Source organism: Giraffa tippelskirchi, chromosome 7 (genome assembly GCF_054371585.1).
Source record: "Giraffa tippelskirchi isolate mGirTip1 chromosome 7, T2T-mGirTip1v1.2.pri, whole genome shotgun sequence".
In the NCBI taxonomy this organism is placed as follows: domain Eukaryota; kingdom Metazoa; phylum Chordata; class Mammalia; order Artiodactyla; family Giraffidae; genus Giraffa; species Giraffa tippelskirchi.
Window position 1 is genome coordinate 6,018,989 of NC_137281.1, and position 21,151 is coordinate 6,040,139.

General features: G+C 43.2%; 1 protein-coding gene across 3 annotated transcripts; it reads right to left on the reverse strand.

Moving 5' to 3' along the window:
- Positions 1-2,429: 2,429 nt before the first annotated feature.
- Positions 2,430-12,929, reverse strand: LOC145515094 (uncharacterized). Of its 3 annotated transcripts, none has more exons than XM_081514624.1 (4): positions 12,915-12,929; positions 9,015-9,141; positions 7,908-8,003; positions 2,430-4,756 (listed from the first exon to the last, which is right to left on the reverse strand). In XM_081514624.1, the coding sequence occupies exons 1-4, from the start codon at positions 12,927-12,929 to the stop codon at positions 2,430-2,432; spliced, it is 2,565 nt and encodes an 854-aa protein (XP_081370750.1). The 3 variants fall into 3 exon arrangements, with proteins under 3 accessions (XP_081370750.1, XP_081370752.1, XP_081370751.1); XM_081514626.1 differs by lacking the exon at positions 12,915-12,929 and having other exon boundaries at positions 2,430-3,212; positions 3,297-3,703; positions 9,015-9,147; XM_081514625.1 differs by lacking the exon at positions 12,915-12,929 and adding an exon at positions 7,858-7,862 and having other exon boundaries at positions 2,430-3,782; positions 9,015-9,147.
- Between the last annotated feature and the right edge of the window lie 8,222 nt (positions 12,930-21,151).

Sequence of the window (21,151 nt, forward strand, 5' to 3'; positions counted from 1 at the left end):
CATCCGCACAGCTCTTTAACCTCAAACTACTTCACCTACAGACGGAAGGACCTTGAAAAGCTGAAAAGACCCACCTCTCCTGTCCTTTGTCTCAGGAGAGATTCAGGAACAATTACTTCCTACCTGGAGACCAATCTGTGAACTTATTTCTTGATTGTTCTCTCCTTAGAGAGAGCTCCTAACCCTCTGCTAACACAGACCATGTGAGCTGACGGACTTCCCGGATCCAAATCCAGTTAGACCAACCTTGCTGCCTCTCCTCAGACTGAAGCTGGGCCCCAGCTCTCACAAATAGACCGGGAGCCGCATTCTTAACCCAGGCCTCCCCTTAGAATCCCCTGGAGCACTTCCTACAAACCACGCTGATGCCCCCACAGGACCAAGAGAGAAATCTGTGGGGAGGGACCGGTGAGGTTATTGCTTAACACGGGTCACGTGATCCTGATAGGAAACCGGGCTGACACCACTTAAAAGGTTCTTTCTGAACCATTTCAGTGAATAGGAACCCCTCGAGGTCAGGTCCCCACTCTAAGAAGTTATGAATCTGCAGCTCTGAAGTGGGGCCATGAAATGAGTCTTTAGCAAATTCCGTTTGTTCTGATGTTTCTCCCCCAAGACCCACACTCAGAAGCCCTGAGCTTGAGCCCTCACACTCAGCACACCTGAGACTTCTCAGGAGGGGAAGATCTAGGGCAGGAATTTCTTAGGTCAAGCTTAGGACCAAGCAGAGAAAGCTCCAGAACTTGGGGTTCAGGCCTTTATAAGAGACCTTGGGTGAAGTGCTGTGGGCTCCCCAGGCTGAGTGTGGATGGGGTCCATTCAAACCAAGAGGAGCAGGAATCTGGTGAGCTCTGAGGGTGTCATTGAAGGGGGCCCTGTGGAGTAGACCCTGGGGTTCAGCGAGACTGCTGATCACAAGGTGGGTGGTCGTCCAGAGCAGGTTGGCTGGTGTGAGTTCAAAGACCTGCAGATGCTGGTCCCCAGACAGATGCTGAGGCAGAAACAGCATGGAGCAGTTCAGGTAAGCTCTCAACAGTACTCTGTATGACCCTTATTAGAACTTTCACAATGTCCCAGCAGTTACACAGAGGGGGGAAAAGTACAGTGGAGAAATGATGGGAAATAGCCAATTATTTGAGGCTTAAAGGCAGTAAGGAAACTAATTGTTACAGATATCATCCCTCTGTGCTAACAAAGAGTTTATTGTTAGGTATTCTTCCCTGCAGCCTCAAATCGGTAGGTTGACACCTCATTCATTACACACCAACTTTATCACAAGAAACCATCCAGTTTTATTGACATGTAATATCACACATAGTCAGAATAAAACCTTTTCCAATGCACTGTGTAACTCATTAAAATACAGATGACAAGCATAAACAACGATATTCATTCCTCTGATACAATGATCTGAAAACTGTGATTTCTACAGTTACGAAATGGAGGCTAATCGTTTACGAAACAAGATGTACACTAATTACATGACTTTTCTGGGAAGGGTTTCCATACATTTCTAGGGTATCAGAGATGTCTTTATTTGAAACATGTCAACTAATATTCATGACTTCTGTTGATATTATAAAGACACATCAAGATTTCAGTGAACTGTCATTGTATTTTCCTTAAAAAGCAAGTGACATAACTATTGAAAATGTACATGTTACTTTAATATGTGGAATTACTCCCTGAACACTTATCTCATGGTGACCTATAGGGATGTTTGACATGAATGACTAACACCTCCATTTAGATGTTCAGTGTACATGTTACATTACTGTGTCCTTAATCTTCTAATGGAGAATAAATATAAATGATTTCTCTCTAGGATAGAAGGCCTTGTCTCATCTTTGAGATAGCAACCATCAAAACACAACTTTGCATATACACTAGAAATGAAGCATAGCAGCATGGAGTAACTTGAGAGTTGAATAACATTTATTTTGGTTTTCAAATAATCACAAATCGTGTCAATATAAACAAAGATATATTGCTAATAATTGTACATTTCTAAATACCAACCCTTCATCTTGTGATCCACACTAACATATCAATTTTCTATCTGTTTTAACCGTGGATTACTATTTATAGTACTTTTCCTGAAGAGGAACTTCAAAAAACAGGATTGATGAAATGTTTTCTAGTGTGCGGGCTTCCCTGATAGCTCAGTTGGTAAAGAATCTGCCTCCCACTCCAGTATCCTGGCCTGGAGAATTCCATGGACACAGTCCACGGGGTTGCAAAGAGTTGGACATGACTGAGCAACTTTCACTTTTTCTAGTGTGCAATTTCTGGTATTTATTTAGATTTAATTTTCGTTAAATACGTTCCTACAATTTTTTTATGTCATTCCTTATCTTTCTTAAATAAATGGTCTTATATTTTCTGAAGTGTATGTTTAGGACGAACCTCTTCCATCACTTATTTTACTACTAGGGTTTCTCTCCAGGAAGTGCTCTCTGATGTCTAGTAAGGTGAGAGCTCTGATTAAAGCTTTTGCCACTTTCCTTACATTTATAAGGTTTTTCTCCAGTATGAACTCTCTGATGTTGAGTTAGATGTGAGTTCTTGATAAAGGCTTTTCCACATTCTTTACATTTATAAGGTTTCTCTCCAGTATGAATTCGGTGGTGTTGAAGAAGACTTGAGTGGTGACTGAAGGCTTTTCCGCATTCTTTACATTTATAAGGTTTCTCTCCAGTATGAATTCTCTGATGGTAAGTAAGACCTGAGTGCTTGCTAAAGTCTTTGCCACAATCCTTACATTTATAAGGCTTCTCCCCAGTATGAATTCGCTGGTGTTGAGTAAGAGTTGAGTTCTGACTAAAGGATTTCCCACATTCTGCACATTTATAGGGTTTCTCTCCAGTATGAATTCTCTGATGGTAAGTAAGACCTGAGCACTGGTTAAATTCTTTGCCACAATCCTTACATTTATAAGGCTTCTCTCCAGTATGAATTCTCTGATGTTTAGCAAGAGTTGAGTAGTGACTGAAGGCCTTTCCGCATTCTTCACATTTATAAGATTTCTCTCCAGTATGGATTACTTGATGTTTAGTAAGACATGAATGCTGTCTAAACGCTTTGCCACAATCCTTACATTTATAAGGCTTCTCTCCAGTATGAATTCTCTGATGGTAAGTAAGACCTGAACACTGGTTAAATTCTTTGCCACAATCCTTACATTTATAAGGCTTCTCTCCAGTATGAATTCTCTGGTGTTGAGTAAGATTAGCCTTCTGATTAAAGGCTTTGCCACACTTCATACATTTGTGTGATTTCTGCTGCGTATGAATTACCTGATGTTGAGTAAGACATGAGCCACAAGGAAACACTTTGCCACATTCTTTACATTTGTTTGGTTTCTCCCCAGCATGAACTTGCTGATGCAGATTGAAATGTGAACACCTAAACATGGCTTTGCCACTTTCCTTACCTTTGTAAGGTTTCTGCTCTGTATGGATTTGCTGATGTTGAGTAAGATTTGAGTTCTGATTAAAGGCTTTGCCACACTTTGTACATTTATAGTGCTTCTCCTCATTATGAATTCGCTGATGTCGACTAAGATTTGAGCAAGACATAAATGCTTTTCCACATTCCTTACATTCATAAGGTTTCTTGTCAGTGTGGATTTGCCAATCTTGACTAAGCTTTGAATTCTGATTAGAGGCTTTGCTACACTCTGTACATTTGAAAGGTGTCCATCCTGTATGAATTTTCCTATGTCTACTTAGACTGGATGAGTTAGTAAAGACTTTCTCACATTTCTTACCCTTGTAAATTTTCTGCGGATTCTGAATATTCTGCTGTTGAGTGAGGTTTGAAGACTGATTAGAAACATCACCATATTCACAACTGTAAGTCTTCTCTCCAGTATGTGTACTCTCATTTAGTGGAAGGCCTGACGTTTGATAAAAGATATTCCTGCATGTACTATTTTTAGAATCCTTGTCTGAAGATTGAGGTCCCTGATGTTTCATAGGGTTACAGTCTTGTTCAGTTTTATACCCAGTTTCATTGCATGAATAGCTTCTCACTCCATCGTAAATATTCTTGTAATTATCGGGGATGGAGCTCTTACTTAAGGCCTGACTCGTGTTGTTACACGTGAGAAGTTGTTCCATATTAACCCTGTCTTGGTGTGTATTGAACAATGATGGTGGGATTAACTCTCTTCCATTATTATCAACATGACAAATTTTGGAACAGAGAGAAACTGTCTGTTGGTGGAAGAATAATGACCCCTTGCTCACAGATACCTCAAATTGATTATATTGTGAGTTTTCCCCATCATTTTTAAATTTCTGGTTTTCAGACATGCTTGAATGTATGTGCAATCGAAGCCTGTGTTCAGAGTGGTTTGAATGAGTATTTGCAGTAGAGACTGGATGACTTTCCAGATTTTCCACATTTCCCTTCAGAGAACGTGTATGTTTCAAAAATTGATTTACGCCTTTGCTTAAAAAGATACACTTCTCTGCAGACGTTGATAACCGAAATGGGTGTTTTCCCCAATTTGGCTCACATTGTTCATTTCTTTTGGCAGTAATGTCCGCATTATGTGAAGCTGTCTCAGTTTCTTTATGTCCATATAAACATCTTCTCGGTCTTTCACATACCCCTGTATATTTCTGGTCTTTCGTTAAATGTTCTTTTCCAAGGTGAGCTCTTTCATATATTCCTAGGTTTGCCTTTTGGATTAAATTTTTTAACCTTGGATTCTTTGACATCAAACCCTGGGTGTTTTGAGAAGACACAGCTGAAAGATATCAAACAAAAGTTTTCTTATCTCCTATTCTCAGTGAATATCCTTAAAGATTAAGAGAAAATAGGGGTACAAGGATCAAGATGCCAGAGGATTAGGCAGACGTGGAGTTCATCTCTCTCCACAAACACATGAATACATCAGAAATGGAACAATTCTCACAGAACACAGCTGAACACTAGTAGAGGCCCTTAGGAATCTAAAAGGACAAGAAAGATTCCTGCTGAGCCAGGTAGGACCAAAGAAAGAAGAAGGAGAAGGAAGAGGAGAGGAAGTGGGATGGGACCTGCAACCCTGGGGGGAAATGGAGAGAGACGAGGTCTCCACCTCCAGGGAAGCCCCTCACTGGGGCAGGTGTGAGCCCAGTTGGGACAGAAGGGGGACCTCATTCTCTGTGGGAAGAGAACACGGCAAGTCTGTGGCAGCAGGACAGAGTGAGACCTGTGCACGGGGTACTGACCCCAGCCCCTCAGGCCCACCCAGCCTGAGAAGGTGTCCACCGCTGCAGACAAGGGCTGGGTGCTGGAATGTGGGGCGTGGAGAGCAGACCCCGGCAGAGCACTGCTGTGGGCTGTGAGGAGACATCCTGAGGGGATGGCAGGGAGGGAGGAGCTCTGTAAACGGGATGCTTGTGGAGGAAGCCTGAACCACCCCAGAGCAGAGCCCCATTGCTGAGCGATGCCCAAAGCGAAGACCCACCAATGCAGCCCCTCTCCCCCTGTGCTGGCCCCTCACCCCTGGCACTAGGAAGGGCCGCCACCCGGGTGGGCTCTATTGAGCCCCCAGCCGCTGCCTCCCCCCCATGCACCTCCTCCACCATCAGCAGACTCCTGTGCTCTGGAGCAGCCTCTGGAGCAGACGCCTGTGGGTGGGCCACACACACAGAAGGAGTTGAAAGCACAGCTAGCCCCAGGGTTAAGGAAGAAAAGCTGAAGCCTCTCCTCACAGCTGCACTAACCATGCTTTTACACCCACAACTGACTTTGTCAGCTCTGCCCCTACAGAGCATCTGAATGGACAACCAGGGCTCCCCCAGCCATGGAGGTGTAGCTTTAGCAGCCGTAGCCTTTGTGGGGATGTACACGAGGGGCTGGGGCCAGGCCAGAGTCTGAGCTGCCCCCATGGCACCACAGCGGGTCCAGCTCCATGACAAATGCAATCCTGGGCCCTGACTTCAGGGGATCTATGCTGGTGACCTGGTGAAAACATCTGAGAGACACCAGGGCCGTGTGCCATCACGCCCATGGTTGAGGTGGGGCCAAGAGCAGTGCCGACCAGGGTCACATGAGAGCTCGCACAATGCATGAAGGGGACACAGAGAGCACCCCCCGAGGTGAACATCCCCAGAGGAGCAACACTCAGCGGCTTCCCTCCCAGTGGGTGTGCTCCAATCCCACTTGCCTCCACCACAGATCAGAATCACAGACACAGATCTGGGGGCTCTATTCCACCCACCAGGGAGCAGACCCCACCACAGACAGGGCAGGGACAGCCACAGAGCCACGGGGAAGCTCCCCGCAATATCCAGGGCAGGCTCGGGTCACAGTAACAGCAATCAAAAGTCCATCAAGGGGATGGGGGCGCAAGCCTCTGGACCGACCTCACCCCGCAGCGGGCAGACACCAGAGCAAGAGGAGCTAGGATCCTACAGCCTGCAGAACGGAGACCACGAACCCAGAAAATGTGACAGAATGAGAGGACAATGAAGTATGGTGTAGAGGAAGGAGCAAGACAAAAAGCTACAAGAACCACTAAATGAAGAGGAGACGGGCAGTCTAATGATGACTTTTTGACTTAAGTCATCTTAGATGGAGATGCCACTGCTGCTGCTGCTGCTGCTGCTGCTGCTAAGTCGCTTCAGTCGTGTCCGACTCTGTGCGACCCCCATAGACGGCAGCCCACCAGGCTCCACCGTCCCCGGGATTCTCCAGGCAAGAACATCAGAGTGGGTTGCCATTTCCTTCTCCAGTGTAGAAAGGTAAAAGTGGAAGTGAAGTCGCTCAGTCGTGTCCGACTCTTAGCGACCTCATCGACTGTAGCCTTGTCCATGGGATTTTCCAGGCAAGAGTACTGTGCCTTCTAACTCTTTAACCCACTTCTTATTTTAGCATGTTCTATTAGATGTTTCAATCTAAAAATCATAAATGACACTGATATATCAAAGTCTGGGGAAGCTGATAACAAGATTAATTAATAAAGAAGTAGTTCTTGAGAAATTAAACAAGAAATGAGACTTTATGGTGGGAACACAGGGAACAGTATCAATGCTCTAATTGGGAAGGAAATATAAAAAAGAGTAGATATATTTACGTAAAACTGATTCTGTTTGCTGTACAACATTGTAAACCAGTTATACTCCAATAAGAACATTTTTAAAAGATTTCTTTATATTATCTAAAAATTGTAATAGTTTGAAATCATTAAAAATATTATGGAAAATGTTTTAAGCTCTTATGCCAATTTATTTGAAAATTCTTTGAGTTAATTGAATATATTTAAGTCTTTTAGCATTGAGGAATTTGGGTAAATAAACTTAACATTTCATATGAATTCATATGAAGAAAACAGAAAGTTTGAAGTAACCCTGAGATTTGCATTCTTTCTCTTTAGGGAGGTTTTGGTTTATGCAGTAAAGAAATTACTTGAATTTAAAGTTTATAAGACCGTATTTGTAGCTTCCAGTGGTTTAGAAATTAGAAGTCAGAAAAAAAACCTCTGGCCCCAGTATTCCTAGAACTTTGGCAGTATGTCTACAATTCCACTCACATACTGCCATTCAGAGGTAGAAACAAACTTTAATAGGCGTGTCTTAGAGTTATTCTGAAATGTGCAGTTTTCCTAGGACCCCCAAGAAATGGAATAGTAACCGATTCATGCAGGTTGTCACAGGCCAAAAGGGGACTTTCAGTTCTCACTGTGATTGAGAAAAGTAATCACTGGAGTGGAATTCAGGAATGATTTAAGAGACAGAGTGGGGCCGGTGACGCCCCGCTGATCCGCCCATGACAGCCAGAGAAAGAAACCCGGACTTCTCTAAAATCATTTCCATTGAAGCAGATCTTCCCAAACCACATGACAAAGGATGAATTCCTCACTGATCCTTGGACCTGTCGTCGAGTCATCGGATCCATCCCTTCAGACATACCTGTGTATATGGCTGGCATCTCCATTTTCCTTATATCCCAGGGAGTCTTCATTTGCTCCAGAAAGGTGACCAGGTCCAGCTTAGTGACCACAAGACCTGCTATCAAGAAAAGGAATATATATTTTGCTAGAGATTCATCAGTTTCCAACCTAATATGTTTTCAGGTGAGAAGAGAAGGCATGTGTGCTAAGTCACTCTAGTCATGTCTGACTCTTTGCCACCCTATGGACTATAACCCACCGGGTCCTCTGTCCATGGGATTCTCCAGGCAGAAATACTGGAGTGGGTTGCCATGTCCTCCTCCAGGAGATCTTCCCAACCCAGGGACTGAACCCACTTCTTTTACGTCTCCTGCATTGGCAGGCAGGTTCTTTACCACTAGTGCCACCTGGGAAGCCCAGAGAAGGCATGGTAGAATATTAATACAGCCTAGAAATAAAGTATTTGGGGACATCATTTCCTAGGCTATATTAACATTCCCTGGTGGCTCAGCTGGTAAAGAAGCCACCTGCAATGTGGGAGACCTGTGTTTGATGCCTGGGTTGGGAAGGTCCTCTGGAGATGGGAATGGCTACCCACCCAAGTATTCTGGCCTGGAGAATTCCATGGACTATTCCATGGGGTCGCAAAGAGTCGGACACAACTGTAATCTTGCTCATTAGATTATTACATTATTAACATTCTAGAGAAGGCATGGTTGAATGTTAATATAGCCTAGAAAATTATATCCCCAAATACTTTATTGAAAGCACTTTTATAACACTAACGAATACATAAAGAAAAGATCTTGAGATTCTAGTCAACTCCTACTAAGACAAAGGTAAGTAAGTAGTACAAATCTGATTTGAAAAGGGGAGTGGCACCCTTTTATACCACAAAGCCCACAGAATTACCACTAACCTAGAAGAAGGAGGCAGAATACATCAAGGAAAAGTTAGAATCATAATGAGTCATCATGAAGTCTTCTGTCTCAACTCATAAATACCCATTTTCCCATAGAAAGCAGGGATCTGAAACTACTATAAGAAGCAGAAGATTCCAGGAGACATTCTACAAATACCAAACCCAGTGGGTAGAGAAGGGATTCTGAAAGGAAGTTATCCTCACCCAAGGAGGCCAGGTTCCCGTAGTTCTCCACCATCACATCCCTGTACAGTTCCCGCTGACCGAGGTCCAGGCATTCCCATTCCTCTTGAGTGAAGTCTATGGCCACATCCTGGAACGTCAGCCGTCCCTGAAACACAAAGTACAGATGCCATGTGGCTGTGGGAAGACTTCCTAATGTGACCCAAGATGAAACCAGCAAGAGACATGGTTTTGATTTAGGAGAGTGGCTGGTATTATGCAATAATATAATTTTTACACAGTAATATTTTCTACCACATTTTTAACCCCAAGGAAAGAGGATGAGATATGATCCATCAACCACCACAGAACTTATTCCGATTTGGAAGAGAAATTATAAAATAATCAGATCAACATTGGCATATTTATTTTTGCGTGTTGTACTCAGTTGACAGAGGATAAACTGTCCATCAAAAGAAACAGGAAATATTTTTAAAAAGCACTTCCTGATCCAAATGTTCTGGAGTGGGCTCAGTGTGGCACATTTTTAACAAGCTTATTTGAACCCATAATGTTGAAAATTCTGCTCCGTGAATGACAATGTTTGAACAACAACAAAGTAGAATAGTAAGGAAAGAATTCATATTCAACTTTAAACTTTAAGTGCTTTACAGATTTTACAAGTCTGTTAGGATAGTAACCTCGGCGACAAGAATCATTTTGACGATCCGGTATACACTATATATCTTTCTGACAGTTTTTCAGAGTCTTGAATGTACAACAGAAATAATTTAACATCAATAATGTTGCTGTTGCATCTTTTGGCAAATATTTTAACAAACATTCTTTAAATGACAGCTTAACTTTTACTGCAGTTTATCACTCTAGACTTTAATGAAACACAGACAGATGCACAGAGCTAAGTCTAATGAAAGTTTATAGAAATTTCTGTATTTGTAAATAATACTAAAAACAAGAAAAGTGTTAGTCACTCAGTCGTGTCCTACTCTTTGCAACCCCAGGGACTGTAGCCTGCCAGGCTTCTCTGTCCATGGGATTCTCAAGGCACAAATACTGGAGTGGGTAGCTATTCCCTGCTTCAGGGAATCTTCAAAAAAGAAAAAGAAAAAATCAATCAAATGATGTTAACCTGCCGGAGTCCCGCTCCAGCTGGTCCAGGGGTCCCCAAGGGATGAACGGCATTGGCGAAAGGAAAAGAAAGGAGACAGAGTTTTTGATGGCCCAAGGACCATAATCTTTATTGCTTTAGTCTCTATTTATATAGCACATGATCTTCTACGTAATGATTCTTACAATATTTTTCCATTCAGATCAACATCCCCTGATTCTAAGATGTGTTAAAAGGTTTTTCCTAGTTTATTGTCACATTTTGGTTACATGTTTACCCCGAAACCTATTTTTATTTTACTAAAACATAGTCTATAAATCATATTATTCCATCTACTTATTTTGTACAGCCTGCTACTACAGCAAATACAGCGTCTTGCTTCAGTGAATAAGTACTATAGCGGTGGTTAAGGGCAAAGTTTTTCATAGTACAGCCATTGTCAGCAGTGGCTTGTTTACCATCTACCCACATACCACAAGACTATTTCTGGCAGGGGGAAGTCTTTTGCAGTTTACCTAGAAACTATTTACAATGCAATTTATATATTTCTTTTCCGTTTATGCTTAGATTCTGAGGGGAAAAGGCAATTGGCTTAGTTTCTGTAATTTTCCCTGATACTTGACCCAAGTTTTCCAGTCATCAATAACAATTTCCTTATGAGGCCAGGTCACAATAGGCTTAGGGCTTGTTTTCCAAACGATCATGGCCTTATTCCCTGGCTGAGTGTTAGGGACCCACCAACCAGGGGCCTCAGTAGGTTTAATCATTTTTGGAATGATTCTCTGGGGCAAGGGATCATTTTTCTTTTTCCTGGACTCTCATGACCTCATCACGGAAGCCCCTACAACTCCAGCCACCGAAGAATGAAACAGAGTTAGCCACAACAAAAGCATAGAAACAGGAAGGAAAGAAGGCTCCGATCCTGGAAACTGCTTGCAGTTTCTCCTTAAGTGGTGCCGTGACTTTGTCACCCAGCAGTAGTTCCAGAACGACTCCCAACATTAACATGTGCATGCCTACAGACATACACTAAAATGCGACTATATACTTATTAATAGTAATAGGGAAAAATTGTCATGTCAATAAAATCAAGATAATTTTTAACTGATTGAAAATGTACATAAATATTTGAGGATGATATTATTTTTTAAAGATAGACTAGGGTGCAGACATATACAACAATAAAAAATAAAGTAGAGAGCTCTGGTTCTGAATTTTTTAATTTCCTGAAAAGTCTGTATCATTTGCATGGAGCTATATTTTAAAATTTAACACAGTTGAACATAGATTAGCACTAATATGATTCTTGTAAACATTTTGGAAAATACAGATATGTGATGAGACTATGCCTGTGATGTGAGCATGGAGTGTACTGGAAATGATCAGACCTGGGCTTGAGCAACGAATACCCCCACTCCCAAATCCCAGCATCCCTACTGAACACACGTGAGTGTTGTCAACTACAAATCGGCACTTGCCAAGAGCATTGCCAGCGACTGAACAACAAGGGCGTTTGCCTTCTGCCTCTGGGGACAATGAACCCTATGGTTCATTCACGTAGACTTCAGTCCCCTCGAGGGAGTTCGGGGTGGATTGAGGCATTCTGTGCTCCAGGAAAATCTGGTGGAACCGGTCTTTAGAGAGTCAGACATTTTCAGAGTCAGACATTTTCAGGAACTGCTTTCATGATACCAATCCTTGCATCTCTTCATATCTAGAAAAGCACTAAACCATTAAATGATGACATCAGCTCCTCACAACTGGCAGAAAAGCTTTTGTAAAGTAAGTGCTTGATCGCACTGAACTCCTCCTTCATCAAAATAACATACTGACCTTCCCCCACTGCCTCTCTGGAGCAGTCTCTCAGAGTTATCTGAGGTGCTGTCTCCTGGGCTGCTGTCCTCATTTTGCCCCAAATAAAACTAACTCACAATTCTCAAATTGTGCATCTGTTTTAGCCGGCAGTGGTCATTTTTCAAAGCAAAGAGCAACTAAGAAGATACGATGTTTCCTCATTAACTGTGATAGGCATATCCAGCACTTCTTCTTTCCAAAACCCTTGTTCAAGACAGAAAAAAAAATGGATTTCATAGCTTGGAAATGTCACAGAAGCACCTGAACCAGTGAACATCAGAGGTCTCGGGGTAAGAAGTACATGGAAAAATGCGTTATCACTGCCAGGAGTTTTGGCAATACTATGGAAACCATGATCTCAATCTATCGTGAAAAATGTCAGTTTTCTGCAAATTCCACCTCCTATATACCTCCCACGATCTGAAGCTTAATAGTCCATTTAATTAGTACATTTTTCTTATTGGTATAGAGGATTGTCTCTGCTACTTTAACTTCTGAAAAATTCTGGAGTGCGGAGTTCATTCTATTTATAAGGACATTTTCTTGCTCCTCCTCTAAAGAGCTGAAATGCATCCACATGTGAATTCATCGCGGCATTTCCCCGACTTCCCTAAGATCCTAAAACTGAGCCACATCCCAGTGGGAATCTCAGACACCCTGTGTTGATCTCTCACAAGGGGAATATATTCAACATTGAAAGTCACTATTTCATGTTGAGAATTCATCATGCTCTGTAGAAAGCCGGGACACAGACAATGGAGAAAAGGCTCTGGAACATGAGGGAGACCTGAAGAACTGGTTTTCACTATGAAAAAAAAAAAAAAAGGAAAAAATAAGGTGATAACAAGCACCCCAGGCAGAAAAATTAGAAGCAGAGAATTAAAGGTTTGCAGGTTCTCAGTCCAGGCATTTCAGGAAGAAAAGCAGACACAGCCCCAGACCCGGGACAGAACGTGTACCTGAGAAGCTGTCATTTCCTCCTCTTCTTTCTCCTGCTCTGCATCTTCTGTGGGGATATTGCATCGCAAACTCACATCTGCATCTTGCGAAAATGCCTTCAAAGGCATCCACACAGCTGTTTAACCTGCAACTGCTGCAGTGAAAAAGAAGAAAAAGTTTCCTTGTTTCTCTCACCCTTTTCTGAGCTCTTTTCTGACTTTCTGTGTTCCTGATCTGTAGTGGGTAATCAAGACTCATCTGATATGCTAATCACATCCTGGGGCTCTACTCTATTTGCAGATTTTCCTGGCTGGTTCCTCTCCTTCCTTTTTGCATTACAGAGAGCAGGCCGCAGAACAATTCACGAGAGAGCAGGGACCCTACTTCTGGGCTACTTGACCCAGCCTATGAGGGTTTTGAAAAAATGCAAGAGGAAGACCTGCATTCAGGAGCCCTGAGGGGAAACCTCACCTTTGACACACCTGAGACCTCGGGAAGGGAGGATTTAGGGCGGGAACTTCTAGAAACAAAGAAGGTCAACCTGATTCCCTGGGGAGGGGCTCTTTCCAGGATGGGTGTGGTGGTCCACGGCCTGTGCCTGCACGCTTGGGGGATAGGAAGGGAGGGGTGAGTGTTTGGTGGGAATCACCTGGGGGTCTTGGGTTCCTGCCAGGCTTTACTTGCAGAATTCTTCCCGAAGATCTCCTGTGTCCTTAGGTTTTTTCACCCCCCTCTGCAGCCTGGGGACACAGGTTTTCACAAAAGGATTTGCTTTGTGATCACCTCTCTGCAGCTGTGGCACCTCCAACTTCAGAGACCAGGAGCCTGGAGGTGTTTCAGCTTTCTTTGAAAATAAACCAGGGGCAGCAGGAGGCCTGGCATGCTGCAGTCCAGGGGGTCACAAAGAGTCGGACATGACTGAGCAACTGAACTGAACTGAACTGAGCAGGACACGCTAGGTTAACAGTGTGTATGGGCAGAGACAAATGCCTTTGAAAATGATGCCCTAAATGCTATCTGATGACCAACCAAGGAAATAATGATCGGTGTTGTCATAAGTTACATTACACATGAATTAACACATGAGAATGCTGTTGTTTTACTTCCTGTGTGTTTTGCTAGGTTTTATGAATCATCTGCTACAGTTTGTTGTCTGCTCCATTTAGAGAGCTCTATTTTCTCACATCTTTAAAGTACAATGACGAAGGAAAAATTAAAGATGGAAGCATATTCATCTTTTTTAATATTATATATTCTAAAAAATATTCAATGTGCATGCACCAGTACCAACTTTGTAGAAGATTTAGTTTCACAGCAGAATTGAGAATAAGGTATAGACATTTCCCATATACCTCTTGTTCCCACATGTGGACAATCTTACCTTTCCCCACCAGAGTGTGCATTTGTTACCACTGACGAATCTACATGGACAGTAAATAGATAAACTCTCTAGTTTACCCTTGTGTTTCTCTTTGAGGGATGCGCTTTCCATACCTCTGCATAAATGTATAATAACATATGTCCATCACGACAGTTTAACACAAATTATTTCACGGTCCTGAAAGTTCTCTAGACTTAGGATATTCATAGTCCCTACTTTGAAACCCATGGCAACCATGGACCTTTTTAATCTCTTCTATATTTCCTACTAGATTCGCTGGTGACTGAGTGGTAAGGAATCTGCCTGCCAATGCAGGACATCCAGGTGATGCGGGTTCGATCCTTGGGTCAGGAAGATCCCCTGGAGGAAGAAATGGCAACCCACTCCAGTATCCTTTCCTGGGAAATCTATGGACAGAGGAGCCTGACAGGCTACAGCCCCTGGGGTCACAAAGACTCAGACACAACTGAGCACGTATGAACATTTACCTACACCAAAACGTCATATTGTAAAATTCCTACTGTTTGTAGCATTTTCGAATGGGTTTCTTTCACTTAGTAAAATTTAGCATGGAATGATTGTCAATGTATTTTATGGCTTGAAAGCTTAACATCCAAAAGTTTAAGAACTACTCTGCCCCTATATTCCTGCTCAGTAAATAAGTTCATCAATACCATTTTCTTAGATTCCATATATATCTGTTAAGACAATATTTGCATAAATATAGAGAACAGACATGTGGACACGGCAGGAGAAGAAGAGGTGGACAAATTGAAAGAGTACCATTGACACATATACACCACCATGGGTGAAATGTTGGAGAAGACTCTTGAGAGTCCCTTGGATTGCAAGGAGATCCAACCAGACCATCCTAAAGGAAATCAGTCCTGAATATTCATTGGAAGGACTGATGTTGAAGCTGAAACTCCAATCCTTTGGCCACCTGATGTGAAGAGCTGACTCATTGGAAAAGACTCTGATGCTGGGAAAGATTGAAGGTGGAAGGAGAAGGGGACGACAGAGGATGAGATGGTTGGATGGCATCACAGACTCGATGGACATGAATTTGAGTAAATTCTGGGAGCTGATGATGGACAGGGAGGCATGGCGTGCTGCAGTGCATGGGGTTGCAAAGAGTTGGACACGATTGAGCGACTGAACTGAACTGAAAGCACTACTTTGGCCTCCTTTGCAGTTAAGAGGGGACCGTGTGACATTGTTTTAGTGGAAGTGAGCTGGGGATTCTTGGGAAAGTTTTTGCTTTCCTGATTCTGTCCTTTCCTCCTTCTTGTCACTTCCTTCTTCTTCCTCCTAGAATATGGATGTGATACTGGAGGAAGAGCAGCAATTTGGCAACCATGAGGTAACCATGAGGAAGAAAGCCACTCATGGTTGATGTTCACTTAAGGATGCTTTAGTAGAACAATTCAAGAAGCCTAGTTCCCTGACGGCCTTGTAGAGCTGCTATGCCAACCCTGCACAGCCTAGCTCTGCAATCTTTTTTTTTTAATTGACGTATAGCTGATTTAATGTTTCTGCTGTACAGCAAAGAGATTCAGTTATACATATATATGTATAAATATGTATATTCTCTTTCATATGCTTTTCCTTTATGATTTATCACAAGATACTGAATATATTTCCCTGTGCTACACAGTAGGACCTTGTCATTTATCCATTCTGCATTATAATAGTTTGCATCTGCTAATCCCAAACTCCCAATCCATCCCTCCCCCACCCATCTCCTCCTTGACAACCAATCCTTACCAAGCAGACCTTTGTGTCCTCCAAAGAGCTTAGAGATGAACTTGTTTGATGTCATTGATAAAATGTTCACATCAATTTCACCTCTCTTGAACCTATTCCTCACACACACACTTTTTTTTTTTTTGAAAGTACTGACTTTAGAGCAGGAGCCCTGGGTTTGAGTGCTGATTATGGCGGCAGTGACATTGATTCATTGGGGAAACACAAACAACTCCCTCCTCTCTGGGCCATTTCTGCAATAATTCTGCAATAATTCCTGGGAAAGAGACAGACTGAAGAAATACATCTGAGCATGGCCTTCCTTGTTAGCATTTTAGTCAAGCATTACCAAAGGCATCATGGGTATTTCAGGTTCCAGGGTTATTTTTATGTCCTCAGACATTGGGTTGGTCTCAATTAAAGCCCAATAGCTAGCTAGTTGTCTCTCACAAAGGAGATTTCTGGTCAAATATTCCAGCAGCCGCCACTTTGTGGAGCTCATTGGCTTTTGCCATAAACTCTCGTCTGCATAGGATTCTGAGACTTCTTTCCAGTAATTTTATAGACAGGAGCTAGCAATAACCGCTGTTGTAGAATATGTGTGTGTCCTCCAAAATCCAAATAGGCCAATCAGACACTGGACTTCTAACTCCTTTTTTCCACCAGACACCCTATACTTTTCAAATTAACAACCTGTGTGGGTTTGGGCAGTTTTATTGGGTCTCATTTATGGTGTCCAATCAATTTTGGTTGAAGGGAGGATATACATGTCTCCTATTTAATAATACTAGAAAGGGGAAATGTTCCCCGGTCATACAGAGTATCTATTTATTAATACATTGGGGTAAAGAAGGAGATACAATGACTTCCCAAGAAATTTGTTCAAACATTCCAATCTTCATCCAAACTCTCACCTTAATTTCATCATTCTTGCATTTCCATAGCTTCCCCACCCAACTGTAACTCCCATTAGGGCTAACCAGGCATTCAGTCCCATCACTTCATGGCAAATAGGAGAGGAAAAAGTGGAAGCAATGACAGATTTTATTTTCTTGGGTTCCAAAATCACTGTGGATGGTGACTGCAGCCATGAAATTAAAAGACACTTGCTCTTTGGAAGGAAAGTTATGACAAACCTAGACAGTGTATTACAAAAGCAGAGACATCACTCAGCTGGCAAAGGCCCGATTAGACACAGCTATGGCTTTCCCACTAGTCATGTACGGATGTGAGAGTTGGACCATAGAGAAGGCTGAGCGCTGAAGAATTGTTGCGTTTAAATTATGGTGCTGGAGACGACTCTTGAGAGTCCCTTGGACTGCAAGGAGATCAAAGCAGTCAATCCTAAAGGAAATCAATCCTGAATATTCATTAGAAGGATTGATGCTGAAACTGAAGCTCAAATACTTTGGCCACCTGATGTGAAGAGCTGACTCATTGGAAAAGACCCTGGTGATGGGAAAGACTGAAGGCAAGAGGAGAAAGGGGATGACAGAGGATGAGATGATTAGATAGCATCATCAACTCAATGGACATGAATTTGAGAAAACTCTGAGAGATAGTGAAGGATAGGGGAGCCTGGCATGCTGCAGTTCAAGGGGGTCACAAAGAGACAGACATGACTGAGTGACTAAACAACAAGTTTAGAATCACAGAACATGAGGCTCCTGTGTTAAGGAGTCCCGGAAACATATTTTCTCCGTTTTACCACTAATGTGCATATGGCTTTGAGTGCCCAGCTGGAAGTGGGGCCAAGGAACCCAGGCTCTCTTACCAATCTTTGTCTGTATTGGGTTATGGGACCATCACCTCAGGTGATTTGCAGTCAGATCATTGTCCTATCTGTCTTGTGGCTTTTTAATTTTCCCCAGACCAGGGTAGACAGAGCAGACTTGATTGAGGTCCTTCAATGCTGGGGGATGATGTCCACCCAGTCTCCCAGAGTGCTGCACTGAGACCTTTGTTTTGACCCCATCAATGTCCCCTTTATCCCAACTCAAGTTTAATTAATCTATTAATGTTTGGCTGGGCTGGGTCTTCGTTGCTGCACATGGTTTGCCCTATTTGCAGCACACGGGCTTCTCACTGCAGTGGCTTCTCTGTTGTGGAACGCAGGCTGTAGGTGCATGGGCTTCAGTGCTTCAGCACAGGCTGAGTTGCCCCTCTGGCATGTGGAATCTTCTGGACCAGGGATGGAACCCATGTCCCCTGCATTGGCAGGTGGATTCTTAACCACTAGACCACCAGGGAAGTCAGTTTAACCAAAATTCCTTACCCTCCATATCTGATGGGATTCCTCAGCCTCCACCAGCCGCCACCTGCTGTCTGATCACCCTGTCCTGCCTTCAGCAGCCCACTCCAGTATTCTTCCCTGGGGAATCCCCTGGAGAGAGGAACCTGGTGGGCTACAGTCCATGGGGTCACAGAGAGTCACACACAACTGAGAGACTAAACTCAAGAGCAGTGATTAAGGAAAAAATGAAGCAGGATTTGCAGTTTTTATTAAGTACATTCTGTTATTGTTAGATATATCAGTTCACATTCATGTATTACATTGGTGATAAATTCTTTTCCTAAGGATGGATTAGTAAGAGAATAAAAGAAAGGATCCCCTAATTAGGCCATAATGAGATTTTAAAAAATCTTTAACTTAAACTAGTATTTATTTATTGTTTACTATATGTCTTCAAAAAGGAGGAAATGGCAACCCGCTCCAGTATTCTTGCCTGGAGAATCCCATGGACAGAGAAGCCTGGTGGGTTACAGTCCATGGGGTCGAAAAGAATTGGACACGACTGAAGTGATTTAGCACGTACGTCTGTCAGTTTCACATACACATAGTCTCATTTACACCCCCGCCAACAACCTGAGAGACTGAATATACATAAACAATAGCCAGACTGTATATGACCCTCAAGTCTCAGCCGTATGACATATATGACTCTGATCCTCAATTACCAGCAACTAGTCCAAGAAACCAAACCATACTGCAATGACAGTTAGCCCAGAACAGTCAGAATTTGGTCCACAAATATCAGGTTCCTTATTATTTGCCCCTGCGTCCAGCTCAGAACCAAACAAAGAAAATTAATATGCTTCCTAATACAACCACAGAAGGTGCTATCCTTCGGTTTTCTCATGATTACAATCATCTCCCATCACTGCTGACACTCCTTCACTTTCTTCCGCTCTAAAGGCCTCCCACTGCCCTGCCCGCCTTTGTAGTCTTTGCCGAATGCAAATGGTGGTTGCTGGCTCTCTCACTACAGCAAGCTCTGAATCAATAACCTGTTTTTCTCATTTGCAACCCCATTGACTGTAGCCCACCAGGCTCCTCTGTCCATGGGATTCTCCAGGCGAGAATACTGGAGTGGGTAGCCATTCCCTTCTTCAGGGGATCTTCCCAACCCAGGGACTGAACCCAGGCCTCCTGCATTGGAGGTAGATTCTTTACCATCTGAGTCATCATGGAAACCCCAATACATTTAGGGGTGGATTTAAAACTCAAGTTTTTCTTTCTCCACACCAACTTTCGAGAGTGTAGAAATTGTATAAACTCCCTACATTCTTTGGCCAACTGGCACTATGGGTACTGTACAAATTACTATTAAATGTTTATACAGGCTCACCCTCAACTCAGGACTTCCCATGTGGCTCAGTGGTAAAGAATCTGCCTGCCAATGTGAAGATGCAGGAGACGCGGGTTCGATCCCTGGGTCAGGAAGCTCTCCTGGAGGAGGAAATGGCAGCCCACTCCAGTATTCTTGCCGGGATAATCCCATGGACAGAGGAGCCTGGCGGGCTACAGTTCATAGGGTCACAAAGAGTCGGACAGGACTGAGTGCTAACGCAGCAACGCAGCCCTCATCTCGCTCGAAAAAGGAAAAAGCAAATCACTTAAAATTTAGGAAAACATGTCTCTAAATCAAATAAAATCACGTTCAGGAGGAAATCGAGAATCAAGACCTCAGAGTCAGTTGCCCTAAAGGTCCGGGAGCGAGTGACGAGAATGAAAACGGAACGTGAAATCTGGTGCAATGGGTCAGGGGACCTGCAGCGTCTATTGGACTGAGGGGCAGAGTCCACTCTGAGTCCAGCTTTCATTCCTGATTGCAGACTACAAGGCTTTCTTTGATCTATCTTTCCTAAGACTCTATGTTGACATAGTCCAGATCTCCTTGTTTTTACCCCAGGCCGTTCCCTTCTGGGATAGTCTCGGGAACAGTCAGCCAGTGCGTAGGCAGTGTTCCCACCTAACGCCGCCCAGTGTTCCAAGGTCCATGCTTTCACGATCCCAGTCAAACTCCCTTCTGGGTCTGTAACAAGGCTGTTATTCTAAGAAAACCATGAAAAATAATCATCAGCACAGTTTCTTGATACGTGCTGTTTTTCCAGGTGCTATTTCTATGAAATTTCTCAAGGCTGTGAAAGTACATTATCAGGAATCCCCACGACAGGAGTCCCCCTTGACTACTCTTCTGTATGTCAGAAAATCCTGCTGGTGCTGTTTTCCAAAAGCTATTCAAAGTCTGGCCGCTTCTAACCAGCTGCCACCCTGGCCCAAACCACCGGCCTCTCACCTCTTACTCTGCTTGGCCAGCTCCTGCTTTTCCCTTAATCCCCTATGTCCATCTGGATAAGAGCCTCATCACACTGTGTCTTAAACAGGTTACATATTTCTGTTCCTTCTCCAACCCTTACCCCGTGAACTTGAACTCCTTTGAGGCAGAAACTGTATCTTTCTCCTCTCAGTTATTCTTAGCGTTTCATGCACATTGGGAATGACAGCAGCCAAAAAAAAGTTTGGGGAGCAAAGAAGTGAGGAGGCAGTGTAAAAACTTCCCAAGACTCCCCTCCTGAACGTGAGGCAAAGGAAAGGAACCGAAATACATTTAATGGTTTTGAAACTGACCAGGAGTGAAGAAATGGTGCTTGCGGTGACTTTAAAAAAGAAGAACTGGGGAAAGTTTGCCGTTTGATTGTGAAGGCAGAGAAGGGAGACTGTAACTCAGTGAGGCTCAGCTGGGGGTGGGGACTTTCCACTCTCCCAGGGGCATTTGCTAATGGGCATTTTTGGTTGTCGAAACCGGACATCGAAAGCTCCTGACATCTCATGGGTAGAGAGCAGAG